Source organism: Camarhynchus parvulus, chromosome 10, assembly GCF_901933205.1.
Source record: "Camarhynchus parvulus chromosome 10, STF_HiC, whole genome shotgun sequence".
NCBI lineage: Eukaryota > Metazoa > Chordata > Aves > Passeriformes > Thraupidae > Camarhynchus > Camarhynchus parvulus.
Window position 1 is genome coordinate 5,651,927 of NC_044580.1, and position 22,700 is coordinate 5,674,626.

The window sequence follows — 22,700 nt, forward strand, 5'->3', positions numbered from 1 at the left end:
CAGCCTTTTTAAAAAAAGTTGTGTTTTTGAGAAGTGAAAAGGATAGAGTTTGAAGCCATGCACACAAAACATTATATGATGCTTAGCAATTCAGATGAACTGGTTTTTGTAACCTGCATGATTCTCTTAGAAGAAAAAAAATTAGAAGGAATTCTTCAAATAAGGGCAAAACAAAGCTCATGTGCTAGCTTGATGTATAGCAGGAAATCAGCACAACAAGGTGGCACAGGTACCTTTGCTGGGTCTATATGCGGCGATAAGGATGATGGCTCTTGGTCTCTTAGTACTACATGAGCTCCCTCAGTACTCGGTGCTCTTGAGGGGCCCGCTTGTGGTTGGTAAGAGTTGTAAGGAGCAGCAGTAGGCTCCTCCAGTCTGACATTAGTTAGGTTTACATTAGCATTTACTGCAGAGGCTGATGAGGTTGCAGGGTTTGATTCAGGCGACGGGGAAAGGTAAGGGACTGCAGGTGAGGCTTCTGCTTTCTGTGAAGTGTTTAAAATATTTTAAATATACTGCTATTGAATCAATGTATGACTTTTTGATTTATATTAAAATAATTTAAGTGATGCTCTGACCAATGCAGCTAGATGTAGAATGAAATGTACTGATAGTATCATGCACTAGCTCTTCCAGAAATTCATTAGGTTGAGGATTATGAAAGCAAAACATTTAATCAAAGTAGAATGGTACTTCAATCCCCCTCCTGTCAATGAGTCACTACAACAGGCAGGGCAAGCTGATTCTCCAATTCACTGTAATGTATTGTTGCTGTTGACAGATTCTTGTATGCACACACAACACTGGTAAGCAGAATATAAATGGACATTTCTTATTCAAAAGAACTTGCAACCTGAAGTAAGTGTCTAGTGGTCAGTGTATAAAATGACTTTCTTACCGGCTGGGTAGTAGTTGCTTTAAATCCTGAAGAGTCTATTCTGAGATTTGGCTGTGGCTGAGCTTGAGATGCATAAGCAGGGTAAGTCTGAGTCTCATGATGCATTCCAGAAGAATCCTCTCGAACAGGTTCAGAGGAGCGTGTAATAGCAGATTCTGGAGGAGTCCCAACCTCATCATTCAGAGTTTCATCCAGTTCTTGATCAGTGTAAGCACCCCCTTCCGTGTCTGTGTCTTCATAGTCAGACGTGTGTCTGCTGTCTGTGCTGTACATGGAATACTCACTGCCGGGAGCGGAGAGGTAAGAAAGGCGGTCATCGTGTAAATCAAGATCATCACTTGTAGCACCATCTGCCTGTGGCAAACAAAATTAGGGTACACGTTTATTGAAATACCTTCTAAACAACACCCCTTCTCTGCAATGTAGAACGTGGGAGTTTTATCAAATTCAGCATCAATATCATCGCAGGGGACAAGAAATCAGGTTTCCATCACTGAATGTGTTGAGACCTAAAAGGCCTATCTGCAGCCCAGCTCTTTGAATCATTTTACTGAAGGACCAGATGACTGTCAGAGTAACGGGATAGTGCAGTGTCCACAGATATAAGTGCTTGGAAAAATAGAGAGCTGCACTTTAAAGTGGTTTTATGATATCAGAATCAGTACTTTGCAAGTACATATAAGGAGCTAAGCTCTAATCCAGATCTAATTAAGAAACCCACAACAATAACTGAGTCATCATTTGCTTACTTTTAGTTGGCACTTCACTTGATAATAGTTCTTCAAAAGGATAGATCTAATGTGCATAGAGTAACATGCAGCTCAAGAAGGTAAATGGAGATTTAGTGGGGAACACAGAATACTAACTTGTGATTTAACATGTGTTTTCTCACAACTGTTCTCAGAAAGGTCAGTAAGAACATGAATGTGCCACTTGCTTTTATAATAATGAAAAACACATTCCATCATCAGGCAATCCCAGCCCTGAGACCCCATGCAGTGAAATTCCCAGAAGTTCTTTGACAAGAACCCATCCAATCCCCAAAAAATCTTCACAGCATTACTATATCCTCCAGTTAACAATGCAAATAAGCAAATGCTCCCTTACTGCACTGCTACATGCATAAGGCCAAACTGTACAGATCTCATTAACAGAGTAAGTGCTATAATGCAGTGACAAATCAGTTTTGAGCAGCTCACACAGCCAGGAGGCATTACTGCTTTAGATCTTCACAGAAAACCTCTCACGAACACTGTTTTGCCATTTCCCCCCAAACATTATTTCTTACCTTTCCTTCTGAAACCCACACCAGCTGATTCTGTTGTTGCTGAATTGCTTCCTTAAGAGCTCCATACCATCCTTCATTCATTGAATTCAAGTTAATGGTAGCTAGAAGTATAGCAGATTAATTTGACTTATGATTTCTGCAGAACTACAAGAAGGATCTGTACCATGAGTAATAAAAGCAATATAAACTGGTAGGTTAAAACTGTGAGATTTCAACAGTAATGTAAAGTAGTATCCAAAGCAACCTTAAGGCCTGATGTGGTTTGGGATGTTTTATCCCATAGGAAACACTGAATTAACAGTAGCTTAGAATAAAGAGAGGCTTGAGTTTAGCCAGACTAAAACAATAAAGTTACATAATTTTCGTATTTATTCAAGTTTTGATTTTGGCTGATGATCCTGCAAAGCCACAAGATCTGTTAGAAATGTCATTCTGATGTTTCAGATGGCTTTACATTTGAGCAGTCATGTGCAAATGATGCACACACCAATTAACTACTGGTTATTGAATGGCAAAGCCTGTGCAAGTCTGTCACTGCTTGATCTGCTCCATTTGCAGAAAATTCTGGAGGTAGAAGCTTCTCTCATCTTGCCTCCCCTTTCCTCTCAGAATTTCTAATCCAGTCTGTCTAATTACTTACTTGTGAAGAGGTGGTGATTATTTTTGCGGAGCTTGTGAGCTCTTTCATACAGCTTCCTGGCACTTTTTCGTGATTCTGGGCACAACCTCATCCTCATGGTCTTTACTCCCTGCTTAGAGTCAGGATTTAGGAACACTACAATTGGATACCACTGGGCATAATTCAGACGGTCCACTGCATTGGGGGTGACATCTAACAAAGCATGTTTGTCCTGCAGTGACAAGAAGGACAGAGGGAAGAAAGTGAATCATTTATGTCCTAGATGAAATTTTTTAACATACTCCACAAACTGACTTTGTATTACCTTTAGAGAATTCGTTGTTTCAAAGTATTGATTTAAATCCTTCTCCTATGTGAATTAACAAAATAATAAAAACCAAACCAATTCCAATAGGAGCCTAAATAGGCATATACATTTTGAACTGCATGGCCACTGTATAACTCTAGGATTTTTAACATTTAATTCTACTTTTAAAAAATCTCCTCAAAGTAATCAGACACTGAAATAAAAAGAAGCCGTTTCCTATCAGCATTCTGTAAACAGGAAAAAACCAAAGACTGGAACACAAGATATAGTCCCATCACACACTTCTATCTTCCTTTTCACAAAAAAATATCACTGTGAAGGCAGAACTTGGCCAGCTTCATTCAATGCAATCAGGCACACAGCATGAAGCATGCTGACTTTGCTGCTATTATAGCTTTTTTCCCTCTCATACTTCAGTATCTGAAAATCTTCCAGGTTTTTTTAAGTAAGGAAATAAATAGGTGAGCCTCATATAATGCACTAATGGTATAGGTTTTAAGGATATTAAGGAAGGGAGATGGAAAAACCCTTTCTTAGTCCTCACACTTATATAATAATTACGTCAAGCGATCAATTTGTACACTGGGGTGGGGAAAAACTAACAACTTCATAAATAAAGTAACCATTTCTAGCTATAATGTCACACCATGGCTTTAAATGAAAGAGGAAACGGCCTAAAAGAGCCTTAATGGAGAGTGGACAACAGCCTCTGGAACAAAGCCTGGAAGCACATCCAGGCTGCAGTTATTAATACAGAGAAGAAGGGTGCTAGGGTTTTTCTATTAACCAATAGAGAGATGAGAAAGTTATTTTTAAAGCAAACATAGTAAGTTACCATTTTACATTTAAAACACTCAACACTTCATGTTATCAGTTTTACTCTTCTTGTATTAAAAGTCCAGTGACAATAGAAGACTTACTCTATCAATTATCTGCTTTATAGTGTGGAGACGAATAATGCCAGAACTGCGTTGGTCAGTACCAGCATCTCTTGGTTCACTTTCTGGTAAAGAGGACACAGTAAAAACCTATTGTAAGTTTACAACATATTCTACATTCCCTTATTAACATAAAACAAACTATTTCATAGCTCAAGCTGTCAATTCAGCTTGAAGACGCTTCTGATTACATACCATACATGAAAGCCTACCCACCATTACGGCCATAAAAATCACATCTTTACAAAAGCACTTAAAAGCAGGATAAGGTACAGAATTAAAATGAAATTTGAGTTGGCTATAAATAGAACTGATATGTCTTCAGAGAATTATTAGCAGCAATGTAGTAAAAGAACTTACATTTAGTCTGTTCCTTTACATTGTCAATGTCTTGTTAAATACATTAACTAAAGTAATAATGTAGAAACAATCTACCCAAAGAACGTTATTTCCTAACTGCAGAAAAACCTGATCTCACACCTACTTGCAATTTGGAAGATATCTGGTTCTTCTCTAGCAAGTTTCTCCCGTGCAACATCAGCTATTGGACCAAAAATGGTTACAGGTCTGAGAAACCCAGCTAGAATCGAAGGAAAAAGAAAAGTCAAGATATATCGATTGCTTAAACCAAACACAAGATACATTTAACTAAACTGGCTTTTCCAAACCAAAGCACACAAAGCTGCACTGTGCAGTAAGAGTAAAGCCACACCTTCCCGAAGAACAACTCTTTCATAGGCAGGAAACTTGGTCTGAACAGGTTGGGCAGAAAGATCCTCTCTGCTTTTCCGGAGATTTCTTTTTGAGCTCCGCAAGCCTCGGAATCTCCAAAAGTCTGCTCGGTCTCCTCCTGCTGTCTTTGGAAGCGTGTACTGTACACTAGCCAGCTGCTCAGCTCTAAGGTGACAACAAATCCCAGTTACCAAAAAGCCAGCTTCTGAAGTAATGCCTGACTAGCTTACACTCTCAAAAAACCACTGCCACTGCTGAAGCAAGCTTTTGCTGTATTATGAACTACAAGATAACTACTGAGCCTGGTATCACACTTCTGAAACTTATTATATCCTTGTATTATATCTCTTGTATTGAAAAGAAATTTTATTCATGGACTGTGCAAAGTCAAAAGCAAATGCACAGATATTTTACTTCAGTATGTTTTACACTGTTTCTTACTGAACCAATTCTATAAACTTGTGTCCTGCAAGAAGTGCAGTCATTCATTATACAGATGCCATTTAAAACTGGGTTTGAATCAGTAATTTAACTATTGCAAGATCGTACCTGTTCTTGTTAGGTATGATACCTCTTTCCACTTCCTTATGGTTCTTCCCAATTCGAATGGCCAGCCATGAACCCAGTTTGCCATTGTACAGAGTGTCCACCACCCGGAACACTTCACCTTTATTGAAACTTAGTCCATAAGGAGATTCCTTCTCATATTCAAAATGAGTTCTGATATAGAAAGAATCCCCTACATCAGACTCAACAATGCGACGATAAACTGAAAGAAGGAAAAGAAATCCCGAAATATCAAGCGTTACATAAGTTCAAGTGATGTTATAATGCTCACTAGAATTACACAAAGCAATGCCTCACCTTAATTCTCCTTGTTCTAAATGTACATTACTTCAAGAAGCCTTAATGTCTCAGAGCTGCTCTATTTTAAGTACCATAACTATTTATAGTAAACGCTACTAACATCAATTCAACTTTTATAGTCAAAAATTTGATCAAAGTGCAAGTTTACTTCATTTGCCCTGGAAGGAATTCGTCTTGAGAAAAGAAGTTTGTATGTACAAACACATCAGCATAACCACTCATTTTCAAGGGCATAGTTATAACTGACTCTTCTACTTCCTCCAAGGATAATGCCAAGACATTACTTAGGTGGTAGGGGTTATTCTGAAGAGGCATTTTTAGTTTGGGATTTTGTTTGTTTGTTTAGGGGGATGTGGGTGTGTGTATGCTGACACCATAGCAGTCTCCACTCCAGTTGTAGTGGCCACCTATCCCAAAGCCAAAAGGACTTAATAGTCTAAGGCATCAATTTCCTGCAAGCCAGCAGTTAGTTATTGTTCACTAGACTTTCTAATGCTGTTCTAAGCAGTCTACTACATCATTTCCAACATACAAATATTTACCATCTTTTTTCTTCTGTGCCAAAATGGTGACTTCTTCACCTTTAGGAAGGTCAAGCAAAAAAAGGACAGCTTCTTCTCTGATGATATTTGTGAAGTCTACATTATTTACCTGGTATCAATGAAGCAATCAGTTTGAATTAGCATATGAAATTATTACAGAGATTTCATTATACAATAGAAAATCTGAATCTACTGCTATGGTATTTTCTTACTCAATTTCATACATACCAAGTGCACATATCTCAGGATGCCTCTTGTACCTCTAAGGAGTCACGCTTTATTTCTCAGTAAAGCACAACTTCCAGGAAAATAGGTAGCTCTTCATTTTATACTCATTATGGAGCACCTATATACATCAGTAGCCCACAGAGCACTCTGACAACTTAGTCACTCAGCATCAAATCAAACAACTTGATAAACTGAATTAGTCCACAAAATTTAATGTCAAAAACTTACTAACCTTCCTAGCAACAGTACAGTAAAAAGAGATTTTGCTCCTAGTAAATAATCTAATAATATATACAGAAAAAAACATGTATGAGCTATGAATGCAAAATATCCAATCCTACAGAAAGAAAATCTACTTTGGTACAACAAAACATTTATAATGTTAACAGTTTTGACATACCCTGAGAATCTGGTCCCCTTCCTCTAATCCTTCTTTTGCTGCAGGGCTGTCTTCCAGAACACCAGCTACAAATATGCCAACATCATTGCCACCTGCTAGTCGCAAGCCCACACTATCTCCTTTTCTGAATTTTACCAGTTTCATGCTTGGCCTAGAAATTTAGAAAATATTCCACTTACTGGTGTAATAGCCCAAAATATCCTGGTAACTTTGAAACATGCAAAGAAGTAATCTGCTTGTTAGTCAATTAGTGGATGTTTTGCTATACATACCATTAACTGCTCATCAACTGCAGCATTACAACATGCTCAATAGCAGCACTCCAAAAAACCCACCTGCATGTACATGTTTAGTATGGTTTGTCTGTCTTACACTCAGTGTTTATGTGAGACACTGACACTCTCTTCCAAAAACATTCTTCCTTTTAAAGAGCTGTGCTGGCATACAGATCTATTTTGGCTCTGAAGAGATCAAGATGAATTTGAGGTCAAACCAAACTAGAATCTATTCTCAAGTACACTAATCCCCATAAAGGAGATCCCAGTTGAAGCAGACTTATTTCCATGCTGGGACATGGCACATTTCTGCAGTAACCTTTATTCACTGCTCTCCAATTACTATGAAACGTAAAGAATACACTACAATAACTTTACTCTTTGGAGATGGGGACAGGAAAGGAGGAGTGAGAGACAAACCCAGGAAATCCTTTTCACCTGTTGACTATTCTAAGAGCTAATTTCCATAGAAATGAATAGACTTGAAAATGGTATATAACACAGTGTAAATGCCTACAGAGCTCAGAAATAAATCTCATGTCTTCATTCTATGATTTGTGAACAGAAGGGTCAGGACAGAATATTGGACATGATATGAGAGCACAGAGAGAGGTTATTGACTACCCTGGATGAAAGTTTGGTTTGATAGGAAGCAGGCAGGTTCAAAGAGAGTTCAGAGATACGTTACCGGAGCATTCCATCTTCATGGGTTGAATTGGGTAAAGGACCATCAGATGGACTGACTGGTAAATCCACATCTGGCTGACCTCCTTGTGCATACACTGGCTTTGGTTCTATGAAAATACCAAAGATTCCCAATGTCCATTTGGTCATTTAAAGATGTAAATGTGAAGTTTGCCTTAGTTAAGACTTAGTTAATGACTTCTTCAGTAACCTTCCCTCTACCCCACTTAGAAGTAAAAGACTAGAAAACTCACAACAGAAGACACTCATATCATACAGTGTGATTACTGGCCTAACAACTGCTTCAGTAAATATTCCCAAACTTCCTTTGCACTTCATTAGGTACTCTGAACACTTCAAAAGGATGAGAACTAGGAGGTTTCATGTTCCCAAGACCACATTCAATCCTTCTGTTTCTAACCTTAATTTTTCTGACCCAACATCTTCATTTTCCTTTCGTTCTCTTCACTCAAGAATTCAATTTTTGATATGAAAATACCACAAAACCTCAATCTACTGTACATGCCAGAGGCGCAGCTGATGGTCCTTAGAGCTATGCACTTACTATGGCTTTGCTGCAGGGCTTCTCTAGGGTTCCTGTGAGGAAACTGCCACTGCAGGCTTCCCTCAGCAGTGAGCACGAGCAGGGGCTTTTCTCTGATAAAGGCCTGGTCGTGTTACAAGGATTTATAGGCTCATTTTTGCACACAGGAAAAAGTTTGATTTCAAACAACTCTGACTTTGAACTAGTCTAATATTCCTGATCTTAGCAACAATGGCACCATGTTCCTTTCAAATAACTGAACAGATTAGTTTGAAATTGGGAATTTCAGGCAGCAATTGGGTAATTATGCCTGTTTCTAATGTGACTCTGGGCCTTCCCATACAGTAACACAGTATTTTCCATTAAGTCTCTAATGAACCTTTCCTAGGCTAAGCCTCTGACAATTCCTCCCAACAAATACTTTCCTCCCACCTTTCTTTGATACAATCATGACAGTCATCTTATCCTTGCCCCCAGTCTAAGCAGCAAACCATCACAGATTCTGCCAACCACTTCTCTAACATTTTCATTACAGTCTTGGAAGGATCCTCATTTCCCATATCAGAAAACTTACTGTTCTTATTTTCAAGATCTTTCAGAGTCTATCAACATCAGAACCCTTCCAGTTCTTCACTAATATACTGACTACTACATGCAGAAGTGTCACTGCTCATCCCTTAGGTCCTCAAGTGTTTTCAAGCTTGAATGTGCTTTCTCTCATTGCACCCAGCCTTTCAGTAACAGCTCCCTCTAAACCATCTGCACAGCTCCTTTCTCCACTTGTAATTTCACTGAAGTGCCTCATTCTGTAAACAGAAATCTTTTAAGTGCCAGCCTGCCCGGAACAGTGTCCTGTATCATCTTTTGTTTTGTTTGTTTTGTTGTTTTTTTTTCTTTTTTACACCATCTGGCTTTTATCTGCTGCCATTTAGCTTATCCTTCCCTTTTGGGAAAAAAGAAAGATTTTGTTCTGGTTTGATTAGCTGTAGTGCATTTGTTAACCTGCCTTCTTTGTCCTTGACTGCAGTTAAGTGCTACATGAACAAAGCATTTTAGAGTGTTCCGAGTTGTATCTTGGGAGCAGGAGCTCTAAACTGGCTTAAATACATCATTGTTATAAATATAGTCTGCTACAGTAACCCATAAGAACACATTTACTGCTGAACACTCAGCAATGACAGATTTTAAACTTGTCTGAGAAATCAGTACAAAAGTCTTTACAACCATCACTTATAACTACAACCCTAAACACTGAAATCTGACCCCTATATAATGACAGACTCCACAACTTACAGAGTTTTGGTCCTGAAAACCTAAGATATAAATGAGATTATGGTTACAAAGACTGTTTGTGTCCAGAAATAAAAATAATTAAGACCTGGTCTGTTTTAAGACTTGAAAGTCATTCCACAAACATGCAAGAGCATTAAGTCTTAACTGGTCATCCATTCTCAACAACACAAATAATTCATATATTTTAACATTTTTACCTGGGAGTGGTGGAGTTTGTTTTTCAGTTCTTTCAACTGTCACCTCTTCCACAGCTTTAGAAATATCATCTGCATTCTTTACAGGTGTAGAGACAGCTCCAGGTTTAGTTATTCTCTCATCTTCTCTGCTTCGATGACTATATTAGAAAAAAAGATCGCACTCTGCATGCAGAACTGCTTCTATGATCTCAGTCTACTAAGACTAGAGAATAAATACTTTCTTTCATCAGGTTGAGGGTAAGGGATCATCATTACTATTTAGGAAGGTTTTGTTCTTAGACTATCACATTATTAACAGTTTTCACCATTTCTAAATCCTAGTGTTTTGTCCCTAATAGCATGTTAACAAAGGACTTCCCTAGACAGAGCAGTTAAGAGAGCAGCAGCACATGGGACACAGACTCTAAAGCTTCAAACACACGTGCTGTATATTGATAGATATATACAGAATTGAGAAGCAAAGGGAAGAAAGGAAGAAAATCCATTACAATAATCTTTTCCTCACCCCTTCCTAGCAAAATCATGGATTTTTAGACTTAATTCTTAGGCTTTGCTATGACCAAGCTAATTCACCTGCTCCCTTCTGTGTCAGCTGCCCTGAAACACAAGTGCTGCTGGTGTGGCATTTTTATCCTTGCAAAGCCCTGCCAAGGCCCAAGTAAATATGTTCCTCATTTCTCATCTCCTCAGAGGATAAGGCCTTCAATTCACAGCTATGACAAGCGGGGAATACTTCTTATCCACACGGTCAAAAGACAATTTGTTGCTTCTTATGCATTTCTTACACACACTTGGAGCACAAACTGAAGGAATTTAGGACAAGTTATCTTGTTTTTAAATGATGAAAACAAGGAAAATTCTACAGAATGTAATTTCTCTTGAGTTCAAAAGATCAGGTATTCTTGTATTGTTGTACTGAGCTACAGCTACCAGCTGTACTACAGCAGAACATGTGCTGCATGTTGAAATGTTAACCACTACACTGCTATCTGATGAACACTAAATAATTTAATAGGGTTGGAGCAGATGAATATTAATAATGAGCTAAAAAAATAAAGTTTCCTTCCTGGGACTTGGCAAATAAGCACGGATTTAAAGAATATTTGAAATAAGACAGACACAAATAGCAGCCTTTCATATAATACCAGACTGACTTGCCAAGAAGTGGGGAAAAAGGTATTTTCTCAAGAATAACAATGGCTTGGTCAACAGGTGCAAACCCATCTGCTCTCATAAAGAAGAGCTCTGTACTGGAGGGAAAAAAGAGGGAAGTTCTGCACTCCTAACAGCTAGATGGTGCTACTGGGCAATAATGAGCATCCCTGCCCATAAAGAACAAATGGATCAAATCCCCATACAGAGTTAAGACTGTTAAGATCCCCTTCAGAAATAATGCTTCAAGAGTCAGAAATATGACTTCAGAAAACAGATCCCAGCAAGTCTGCTCATCCAAGATATGCAGTAAAGAATAAGAGAGATTACGAAAATCGAAACACAAGTAGAATGTGCTTTCCTGAAGCAAAATGAAGTCTAAAATACGAGAAACAATGCTTAGCTATTCAGCCAAGACATCCTACAACTTCTCAGTGCATTTCTCTGCCAGTTTTAAAACCATGTGCCTGAAGGCAGCTAAACAGAATACAGGAAAGTACTCCAATCTCCACAACAAACTGTGAAGAGAAGCACTCTTGCATTATAAACAACCATCTTGTTATAAGTCATTGATAAAAACAAGCACAGTAGCTTATTTAAAATCCCTATTCGTGCCTCTTTCTATCCAGATAGAGTCCCTTTTGGAGGCTCCCACAGTTGATTAAAAGGATGCTAAACCACTATGTCTAACAAAATCAAAAGTAAGCATTTATCCTTCCACTTCATTCCCAAACATCACTGATAGAGGTTTTCTTATTCCTCTTTTGGATTTCCAGTTTAGGTGCATAAGCTAGAATGTACCAGACTAAAACATGATGGATTGGTCGCTCCCTTGAAAATAGTTCCTGGCTTATTAAAAACAGATACATATATTTAGCTATTTAAATGCATGCTAAGTGTCCTAGAAACAAAAAAGTTCTGTAATGTTGTAAGCTGCAACTAATTCCACTCCCCAAAGATTTCTGGATAATGAGCACTAGTTAATCAGACACTACAGTAAATTTCCCCATGAGCCCTCTCTACCTGTTTCTAAGCATCTCCTAACATTTGAAAGGAGCATTACTCTAAAGTAACAATATCTGTTTCTTTGCTTTGAAAATAAGGCAAAAAATACTGTAGTTACTACACAAAGACAAAATTCATTTTACATTTCCCCTACACAGTCCAGAGCCAGTGTAATTTTATGCTGCTTTGATTCCTGTACACATCAAGAGAATGCAAATGTGGAAGCTCTCAAGAACAGTAACTAAAACACAAACACTGAGGGCACAGCACAAAATAGTCAGGTGAGTATCTGAAGCCACAGGCTCCTGGGCTGCTGCAATATGTGCAGGCAAATATACCCTGCCAGCTTAAAAGCCTGCAAAAGGTCAGGTCTAGTCTACCTAAAACATGAAATTTTAAATGGACAAAAGCAGATAGAACAAAAAGGAAACAGTAGATTTTTTTCCTTGATTTTGTTTAAACTTTCCAGTAAGCCCTGAATATTTCACATTACAAGCTGATACAGGAAACAACTTGATGCCACCACTGGTTCCAGGTGAGGGAAATTTGTTTAAAACTGACAGCTGCACTTCCCAAGAGACAAAAGTGTTGTTCCCTGTGTGCACTGTGACACTATTGTTTAACATCTGTGCTGTGTCAGGGCCCCCTTTACCTCACTTCCTCTCCCTGACATTTTTTCAAAATGTGCTTACCAGAAACATCTCAAAATTACAAAATATAATTAGCTACATGTTAGTGCTACTACTGCAGAACAAGAGATGACCTGCAACACACAATGTTTGTCTCTACAGAAAATGATGGAAAATATGATCTTCTAGGCTCTTCCCAAATGTGTTTTTAGCACATCTCAAACTCTTTAGCATAAGAAGAGTAAGAGCAAAGTAGCATCTTTCTAAAGACATTCAAAATAGGGCTGATTTTTTATCTTATATTCTAGTTTTTCAGCTTGTTTTGAAAATGGACAGAACAATCAATCTCTCACTCTACATATAAACTGACAAAGGTATTACAGAAGTCAGCCTCATCCTTGCACAAATAATGATGATCTCTACAGGGATTTCTTCAAGCTACCAAATCCTTCTTGCTGAGACTGAATGGTCAAATGTATCAAAGGATGTTTTTGCTACTCCAATATCTAGGTGAGGAAGTCAGCATAGGAGACAGAGTTCCCAAGCAGGAATTCTTTCAGTTAGTAAAAGGCAGCCCAGAGATGTCATCTGGGAAGTTTGGCAGCAGCTGGCTTTAAATGCCAGTCTTTGGGATGGGTCACACCAAAAGCTTACCCAGCTCAACAGCTGCTTAGTGCCAGCAGTAAGAGCAGATAGCTGAAAAGGATATGTGATACTTGTCCTGAGGGAGCCTCCAGCTCAGCTGCAGGGACATCTTTTGCTCATTCTAACTTTTTAAGTACAACTCTTCATAGATTTAACCCTTTCTGTTAGTAAGTAAAGAAAAATGTTTTAAAATTCGAGTTTTTAAAAGACTGTTCAAGAGACATCTGTGAACTTTCTTTAGACTAAAGAAAACTGAAGCACTATTTAATGCTTTACAGAATGATCCAACAGCAATTGTTCTGGCAACTCTATATCCAGGAACATTACAAGCAGCCTGATGTACATACCAGCGAGGAATACTGAAAGGTGGACAACCCTGAAGACCCTGCCAGACCCCAAAGCAATACTGAGGCAGATCTGTTAGCAGATTTCTGTACTCTGATGTAAATGAAGAAATGTCAGTCTGTACTCAAGCACTAAGAGGATTCCCCTGGAACTTCCCTCCTCATTAACACACAAACACTTGGCAGAACAGTGGCTAAATAAAGACTCATTATCCTCAATACATTTTTAATATCCTCCTTAAGCTTAATTGGAAGTCTTTTTGCACATTTCTTCCTCAGCCCTTTCTCAAGCCTTTTTCTGCCTCCAGATTTTCCACCAAATTCAAAAAAGAATAAGGAGTTAACAACTAATTTGATCTTACAGTAGATTTAAATTTGCACAAACAACCATTTCAAAGAGAAGTTGCTCTCCACATGTTTTTCCTTACATGGCTCAGGGCCCAGATTTTCTGATCTTGAAAGGGACATGTTGCAAAGGAAGTCAAGCCATGCCAAAGCAGCTCTTGCTCGTACAGAAGATGTAACGGATGCATTCAGAGCTGAGATAACTTCAAAGTTCCCTCTCGGGGAAGGTTTGATTCTTACACTGTTTGGTCTGCAGGGAGGAAGTGACCATCTACCTAAGCCTCTGCAATAGGACAGGAAAGCACTAACACTAGGCTAAGGCAGTCATAGTTCTAACAGGTTTTGTTTTGTTTTTTTTGGTTTCTCTCTCCACAAGCTCTATCAGGCTGCACTAGAAACACATGTCAAGACCTACAGTTTTGAAATATGACAGATCTCACAACCTTCACAATCAAAGCCCTGCCTCTGGGACCCCGCTTTTAAGTGTTTTCCATGAATGTGGTTCCTGCTTGAAAACAAGCTTTCATGCCTTGTGGACCCTCTGAACAGTGCACACATAAGAGAAGCAAAAATGTCTGTAACCCATAACCCCAAGCAGGTGTACATGCAGGTACAATCTCTCTTGCACTTGTATTGATCTTTAAAAGACTCTAAAAGCCTTAAAGGTATGCTATTTTCCCCTTGGGCAATTTTATTAATAAGCAATCAGGCAGATCTTTAATGAAATGGCCAGCTGCTATTTGTTTTTTTCAGAGTTTTTGAACAGCATCTAAAAATATTCAGATAGAGGCTCTGAATTTGAAATTTGCACAGATCAATTCTAATTTCTGCTCCATCTTATTACGAGCAGTCAAAAAGAAACTTTTCTCATTCAAATATTTAATAGAATTTGAAATCCAACACTGAAACGCTATTTCAGTAAATTAGAACGTCTATTTCCAAACCATGGAAATGCAAAACTGGGCAGATTTGTTATTCAGGACTGAAGTTTTATATTTCAGGAGAAAAAACTCCAAACCATACAGTACATTACTTCTCTCTGAATTCATATAAAATTAGACTTATGTACCAAGCAATTATAATCAATGTTCCATTACCAAGTTCAAATATTAAAAATAGAGTGCAAAAGGTGTGAAATTCACCTTGTTTTGCAGGAACTAAACGAATTCAGAAACATAAGCTAATCCCATGCCTAAACAAAGCAAGATTTCAGCAAGTTTACCCAGGCTGGACATGCAACAGGAACTGTGCTACAGGTCATCTCAAATCTACTTGCAGCTAACTGCTTTCTAAAACCAAAATACAACCACACATTATTCAGTAACATAGATTGCTATCAAACTTATACTGTCATTCATACAACCATGCTCTATGATTATGTTTAAAGAAGATGAAACACTAAAGAAAGGTTCAATTTCTCCTCAAGTCTAAAATATTCAGATCATTATTATCTGCATCTCTTGAGGCAGAGAACGTCATATTACTGCCTCCATAGTTCTGCTTCACATTTGTTACACCTTATAAATCCAAGCACTCCTACAACTTGTATGTTACATTAAATAGTTGATTTAAAAATAATACAATGCTGCCATCACCTGCCGTTGCTGGGCTGCTGTGGAGAATGTCTGGAATGGTCTGAAGGCTCTGACCTCTGGTCAGGAGATCGTGAACGACTGCGGCGGGGCCTGTCATGTGATCGGTTGGAATGATCTGATGCCAGCGACTGAATTTCTGAAATGTCTGTTAAATAAAAGTTGTTTTTTCATGAAATGATTGTAATTTAAATGGTGGCATGACCTGCTTAAATGGGAATAAGCTTTTGCAGAGAATTTTTATGAAGATGTTAAATCTATGCTTATTATTACACAAAAACCAAACTTTAATTGGTTAATATTCCTGTAAGAACAGCCACAAGAACAGGGACTGTATCGTTTTCTCCACCATTTTTGAAGGAGTGGATTTCAATCACATTCAAACAAAAATTTACCCATATTACAATCTAACTCCTAACTCTTCTCCTCCCCACCCTCTCATCCCACTTAGGTATTTCATATCTTGACAATATAGGGAGTTCTTTCCTCTTTAGAAATCAAGTTTTTATACTCACCATCTCTTTCTGAAGCATTAGCAGAATGAATACTGTCAGAGAGATCAGGGACATTCAACAGTGTGGCTCGTTCATCTCTCTGAACAACCATCTTCAATTTGCCTTTTGACCTTTCTATTAATGTTTTGGCATCTGCTAAGGACATATTTTCCGTCACTGTGCCGTTTATCTGGAATAGAGCAGGAAAAAAGAACAGATATAAACTTACTAAAAAAACCCCAGTTAATCTTCAGCAAAAAGAGTGGTGTTCTATCTGATGATATTTGGAAGTAGTTAAAATATTTATCAAATTACCATAATACAATGGAAGACCATTGGGCTCATCCAAAATATTGCATAATAGAAAATTATTTTCAACTTTCAAAGTTAAAGCTTCTAGCACTAATACAAAACTTGTAAAAGATTAGGTTTTTTTTTGAACCAGCACTGCTATACTCAACAGAGCAAAGAATGGTCCATTTTTCTGCACCAACACATCCACAGCACTATCTTGAAATAAAAATTGTTAATATGAATTAAAATCATAGAATAGCGTCAGTTATAGTCTTTATTATGTATTTACAGTAGGCATTATTTATCTGAACAACACCAAGGGAATAAAACCAAAAAGGTTTAGTAATTTCAGTTTCCTTAGAGAAGTTGATTCATATTAAATCTGATCTTCGAAATAATTTAATGAAAAGTGACACACCTTCCATTAACTATAATCATGTTACTGACATAGCCAATTCTAGGCAGAGTTGTATCAGTGAGTTTTGCCTTTGAACAACCATCACCACCATACACTGTACCTTCAGTACAACATCTCCTTCTTGGATATTGCCATCTCTTGCTGCCAGGCTATCCTGGGATATTTCTTTCACAAATATGTGACTTGCCAACCGCAGACCATATTCTACATAATAAAAGAAAAAAGAAAAGTGATGAAGTTACAGTAGAAAAGAGGGAGGTATCTGGAGATATACAACACTGCTTTATACAGCATTTACACAGGCAACACAAAGGGGAGAGCGGACTTGGCACACAATGGCCTGTAGCAGGATATGTTATAGCTTTACCATTGTATCAGTCTCTTTTTCTAACACTGACTAATAATCAGAGCTGCTGTAATTGAGATGCTACCTACAATTGTTCTTCTTCCAAATAAGACACCCACTAAAGACTCAGCTAAAGCGCAGGCATGTAGCTGCTGACTACCAGATGTTGGCTGCAGCTGGAATTTATTTACACTGCATAGTACTTTACCCTTAACTAAGCACACAGATTTTGGAATATGAAAAATAGAACCAGAAATACAGTTTTGAGCCAGCTACTGGTAAAATGGGCAAACTGATCACAGCACTGATTCAGCCCACACAGCCTTTAACACAACACTAAGGGAACCAGTAAGTTTTAGCAAGAGATGCACACACAAGTTACCTTCATTTTTCCTGGATTTCACCAGTGTGACTTTGGTGGGCTTGGCAGGCTGGCTGGAGGTGACAGACCTCCTGTCTGACCTGGGAGACAAGCTCCTGTCCCTGCTGGCGCTGCGCTCTCTGACCCAGCTCTTCTCGTGCCTCCTGCCGGTGCTGGGGCCGCCGCGGCTGCTGCGCGGGTCCCGGATCTCCTCATCGTAGCTGTCATCCTCGTTCTCAGACACCGGGTCAGGCTCTGCTCGAGTCACTGGGATCTGAATCTTCTTCATCCTTCGGATAGTCTACAACCCAACAGCAGGAATCAGCCTCTGGCTATGTAATGCTAATGGTGGTACTAATGTCAGAAGTCAAGCTAATCCCAACATTCACAACATGCAGATGTATTGGTGAATGCTCTGAATTGCTGCATGCTCATTATAAAATTATATCCAATTAATACAGGACTATTATTATCAATGCAGATTATTAGAAACCTGTTTTTACAGTTCTTTTAGTCCTTTTTAATGTCTTTGCACAAGTGGCAAAAGGGTAACAATCAACAGCCTTTGTAGCACAACACCGTATTCTGTCTTCAGAGCTGCATATTTGAATGCCCTCTCTTTGCTTAAAACCACAAAATCATTTACTGGCACTGCTAAAACCCTTTTTTGCTAACATGTAATCTAGTGCATACTCAGTAAGCTTTTGACAGTGATTCTCCTCAACTTTGAAGTCTTCCAGTCTTCCAAAAAATGTTTATGCAAGACATGGAGGAAGGGGAGCAGTTGCTCTGGAAGTTCAAAGTTGGTTTGTACAACACAGACAGCTGGTTCCAGAATATGAGCCAGCCTTGTTCAGAGATTTGTTTGCTATGTATTGCAGAACAAAACCAAGTTCTACCATAAAGTTTTCATTAATTACCTTTCTTTAATCTAAATCTACACACCAAATATTTAAGATACTGAAAGCCCTGCACAGTTTGCCACACATTGCTTTCTGTAAGCTTTAAAGAGCTGCTGCCAAATCTACAAATGCAAAATATCACACTTTCTTTGCAACTGCATTAAAGCACATAAATGCACTAAAAATGTGTCAGCAGAAAAGCTTTTCTACAAGCACGAGAAATCTGTTTTCATTAATTAAGAAACTTCTAAACATTGTGCATTTTTTGTTCTATTTTTTTGTAACATAACCCCCAAACGTCTACAGAAAGCTGGATTACTACCCTTTGGTGATGACCCTTTTCTGTTTTGCAAAAGTTCAAAAACCAACCACTTAGAATAAGCCTACAAAATTATAGGAATTAAAGTAATTATACTTTATTTTGGCAAAGTGTTTACTGAGCACAAAAAGAACTGTTAGTGCCTGAACAGCTTGTCCTTTAGCATACACCAGCCTTTGAAAAACTCAGTAAAAGTGTATCCAACAAAGTAAACAAATATTAAACAAAGCTGACTTGCCACAATTTGGCAATCTGAGAACTTTACCATAAAGAAAAGGAGTCAGAATTATCCCGCGCCACACTATGCGACCATCATCATTCACATTTGAAAAACATTTTGCATGACCCACTTGATAAACATACCCTGATAATCACTTAAACCTGAAACATCACACAGGTGTTATTCAAGTACCTTGCATCATGCCTGTATTTTATGGCAGACATGACACTATTTCACTTTTGCTCTATGACTACGGAACTTTAAATCTTCAAGACATTCACTTACAATTTTGGCATTCTTCCCACTTTTCCTCAGCTGCTGAACAGCAAACGCGTGCTCCACATTATCCATTGAAACTCCATTAACCATTGCAACACGGTCATTTTCTCTAATGAAAAACATCACAAGGCACACTATAAATAATTTATGCCAGAAAGAAAATATTGGTGAATAGGTGCCCCCAAGCAAACTGCCTGTATTACAAACCTACTACACCAACAGTACAGACAGACAACCTGAGACCATAACAATTGGGAGGTTAAGCTACTACTGACAAAGATGAATGCCCCTGAATCAGCACCCAGGTACAGTTTGGCACTTACTGTAGCAGTCCTTCTGCTGGGCCTCCTTTCAGCACATCAGAAATAACTATTGATGTCTCACCACTCTGAAAATGAGGATTATCTCTTCCTCCAGATATTGCAATACCAAATCCAAATCCAGGGGCCTATAATGTAACAAGAGAAATATTTTTACTTTCCAGTATCTAATGGTCACAATTTGCATTCCCATACCAAACACAAAAACATCCCATGAGATCAATACAAGTTTTTGAAAGAAGGCAGGATCAATGAACCAATCAATGCTATGCAATCCAGTAACAGAAGATAGATTAAAAATAAACACTTTTAGAATGCAGAGAGTTTTGGAGTAACTACCCAGTCTCTTCCAAGAGATTAGAGTTCTCATTTGCATTTTTATGGCCTGGACCTTAGGAGGTCAGCAGCAAGACCTCAATCTTCAGTAAGCACAACAAACCATTGCACTGTGCTGGCAACTCTGACTCAAGCTCTGTATCACTTCCTGCAACACTTTCTTTGAGTTTTCCCATTGTGGTATTTACCCAGCTCAGGAACTGACAGGACTGCAGCACACAGTAGTATGACTGCAGGCTCAGTTCTTACGGATAATACCAAGATCACTTGTACCATTAAATACATCAAAACCTTGTCAGCACTTGCAAATCATCTGCATCTTAACAAAAGTAATTTGCTTCAATCTTTTCCCTCTAGGGTGACCTGCCACTACAGCAAGGTCAATGCCTCTGAAAAGTTATTCCTGTTAGATATTTCAAGATACAACAATGATGCTTACATTTCTGCCTGGAAGCAGCGAGGGTGGGAAATAAGCTTTCTAAATATAACTGGTCTGCAAACCATCTAGCTCTTTTACCATTGCCCAGAAAACATTTTGGGATATTACCATTTAAATGCTGTATTTCACTCAAAAATTTATTCTGCAATTTTCAACTACACAAAATGCAGTCACTGGATGGAAAAGATCAGGTTTGGGTCAATCTCACCCCTCTATTTCACAGAGCACACACTTCATGCTGGCAGAATTCATCTTCTCTTTTTCTGACTTTTTAACAAACATGACCCAGCTTTAGCAAGGAGTTTCATAACCTTACTGTGACAGCAGAGGCAACATGGCAGTCTGCATCTGGCTGCAAGACACATGATGTTCAGCTTTTTGGACATTAATTACTGCCCAAAACCAACCTGTTCCCTACTTCCTCCCAAAACAGAGGTAATAAAAAGATGTTTCAGACTTGCCTGTAAGCAGTGAATAGGAACAGTACTAAAATACAGATTTGGAGATTCACTGTTCAGAAGCAGTTAGTCCTCACTGTTGCCAAGAAAGAAGTTGATCTAAATGTGGGGGACTGGGGAAGGGGACACCTCACTGCTTCTTTTACATCCATTTTCATTCATTAGAGGATGAATGGCCTTATTTTCAAAACACATCCCACACTGATCAACCAGAAATCATGGCTGGGATGCAAGAATTAACTGAAACTTGGTGCCATGAAGGAGGATCTTAAACGTGCACTTGTGACCAGAGCTGAGGGTTTTTTAAATTTTATTTTTTAGAGTCAAAGAGACTATATAATAGCCTACACAAATATGTTACTAAAAACCCTTTCAAAACTGTAGTATTTCCCCTCTCATGACACGCCTACTTAAAGTTTTCCATTATTTTAAAATCCAGAACTTAGTTTGCACCATATTTGGGGGGGAAGGAAAGGGAGAAAAGAGATAATAGCAAAGACATTTATGTCAAACTTCATTTAAATATTATCTTTCCTTCACCATAAACAAAAATGTTTTTAGAATTCTCCACTTATGGTAAGGAATACAGACATCAGGCTAAGGGCAGCAGAAACTCACTGGTAACCTTATCTTGCTGCTTGCCATACTACTTTCAAAAGTAGATTTGCAAATCAAATCACCAGTATGGAGATTATACATTTCATACTTTGATGTTCTCTTCCAGAAGCCCTGAAACAATTGCAGTCTCATACACAGACAGCAGTTAGAAGGGCCTACAAGTCAAATAAAGAGTTTCTAATAAAATAAATCAACGTCTTCAGAAACACTCTCAAATATCAAATCCTAAATCCTTCTGAAAATTTAAGTGGTCACATAAGAAATCTTCTAGTAAAAATCAGCCTATCTACTTTCCATTTTATCCTGCTGCCTATCATCATCTTGAGAGACAACTGATTATCAGAACTGCTGAGCCTAGCTCCTAGACATGTCTGGGCACAGCAAGATGTTGATCACTACAGATTATACAAGATACTAACATGTACCTTAAGTAAAACTGCATTAAATAAATCCTTGTATCAGAACTCCACCTGTCAGATGTTGTAGGGAAAAAAAAACACAAAAAAAGGAGAGCTGTACCATTCTACTTTCCCACAGTAATGCAGTGTGGGACAGGCAAAAGGTAGGTACATAGCTGGTGTCTGTGCTTTGGGGGAAGGACACACATCTACCACAGACTCACAGAAGTTAGCTCCAAGTAGGAAAAAACCCATGGGATATACAAAGTGCAGGGTTCCTCCTTCAAGTACTTTGCAGTTAAGTATATAAAGCCAGAAGACCTCTCAATAAAAGATAAACTGTAGCTACCTAATAAACTTGAACTGAATCTGAGACTGGCTCAATCTCTTAAGAGTTAAGTAGCAGTCACTCCAGGAAACTGGAAAGGTGGTGAAGAAAGGCAACAAAAAATCTTGGTGAAAAATTCCAGCCTCTACTTCCCAAAAAAAACTTTCTAATGAGTCTTTTGACAGTAGTGTTGGAATTCATCAGTAAACCTCTTCCCAGTGTTAAGGATAATTCTAAGCACATATTTGTTTAATATTAGCATAAGGGGTTTGGTTTTGTTATCTGGCAGATGGAAATAACTGTTTGTTTTTAACTGACTAAATTAATGCTATTCAAGTTATTAACAGTACATATCATCAGCTTTCAACACCTAATTAAGAGCTACTTAATCAGGTAACAAAACAGTCATACCAGAAGAGTTGGCAGAATTTTAGCACATAAAAGATCATAACCAAAATTATAAACAAATCATTCTTTCACATCAATCCTATAAAAGAACTTCTGACTATGCTGCAAATGCAACCAAAAACGAGACCTGTGGATCCCACCAGTTATTTAAAGTTTTGTTCAAGGTAACACCATATTTAGCATTTCCTTATTTTTTTGTGCATGGACTAAATATCTC

The 22,700-nt window shown here is 38.3% G+C and overlaps 1 protein-coding gene across 5 annotated transcripts in view; it reads right to left on the reverse strand.

Annotated features, from left to right (window-relative positions):
- TJP1 (tight junction protein 1) overlaps positions 1-22,700 on the reverse strand; it is a 67,790-nt gene that overhangs the window by 16,340 nt on the left and 28,750 nt on the right. For 3 of the 5 annotated variants that reach the window (XM_030955662.1, XM_030955661.1, XM_030955660.1), the window contains exons 3-20: positions 19,502-19,626; positions 19,185-19,287; positions 17,480-17,759; positions 16,852-16,955; positions 16,061-16,229; positions 15,549-15,693; positions 9,834-9,970; positions 7,804-7,909; positions 6,841-6,991; positions 6,213-6,321; positions 5,353-5,572; positions 4,784-4,968; positions 4,556-4,651; positions 4,054-4,136; positions 2,827-3,037; positions 2,187-2,287; positions 899-1,252; positions 234-485 (exon numbers count right to left, since the gene is read on the reverse strand). In XM_030955662.1, coding sequence (XP_030811522.1) covers positions 234-485; positions 899-1,252; positions 2,187-2,287; positions 2,827-3,037; positions 4,054-4,136; positions 4,556-4,651; positions 4,784-4,968; positions 5,353-5,572; positions 6,213-6,321; positions 6,841-6,991; positions 7,804-7,909; positions 9,834-9,970; positions 15,549-15,693; positions 16,061-16,229; positions 16,852-16,955; positions 17,480-17,759; positions 19,185-19,287; positions 19,502-19,626 — 2,931 coding nt within the window. The remainder of the gene's footprint in view (positions 1-233; positions 486-898; positions 1,253-2,186; positions 2,288-2,826; positions 3,038-4,053; positions 4,137-4,555; positions 4,652-4,783; positions 4,969-5,352; positions 5,573-6,212; positions 6,322-6,840; positions 6,992-7,803; positions 7,910-9,833; positions 9,971-15,548; positions 15,694-16,060; positions 16,230-16,851; positions 16,956-17,479; positions 17,760-19,184; positions 19,288-19,501; positions 19,627-22,700) is intronic. The other 2 variants (XM_030955664.1, XM_030955663.1) reach the window with 1 other exon arrangement.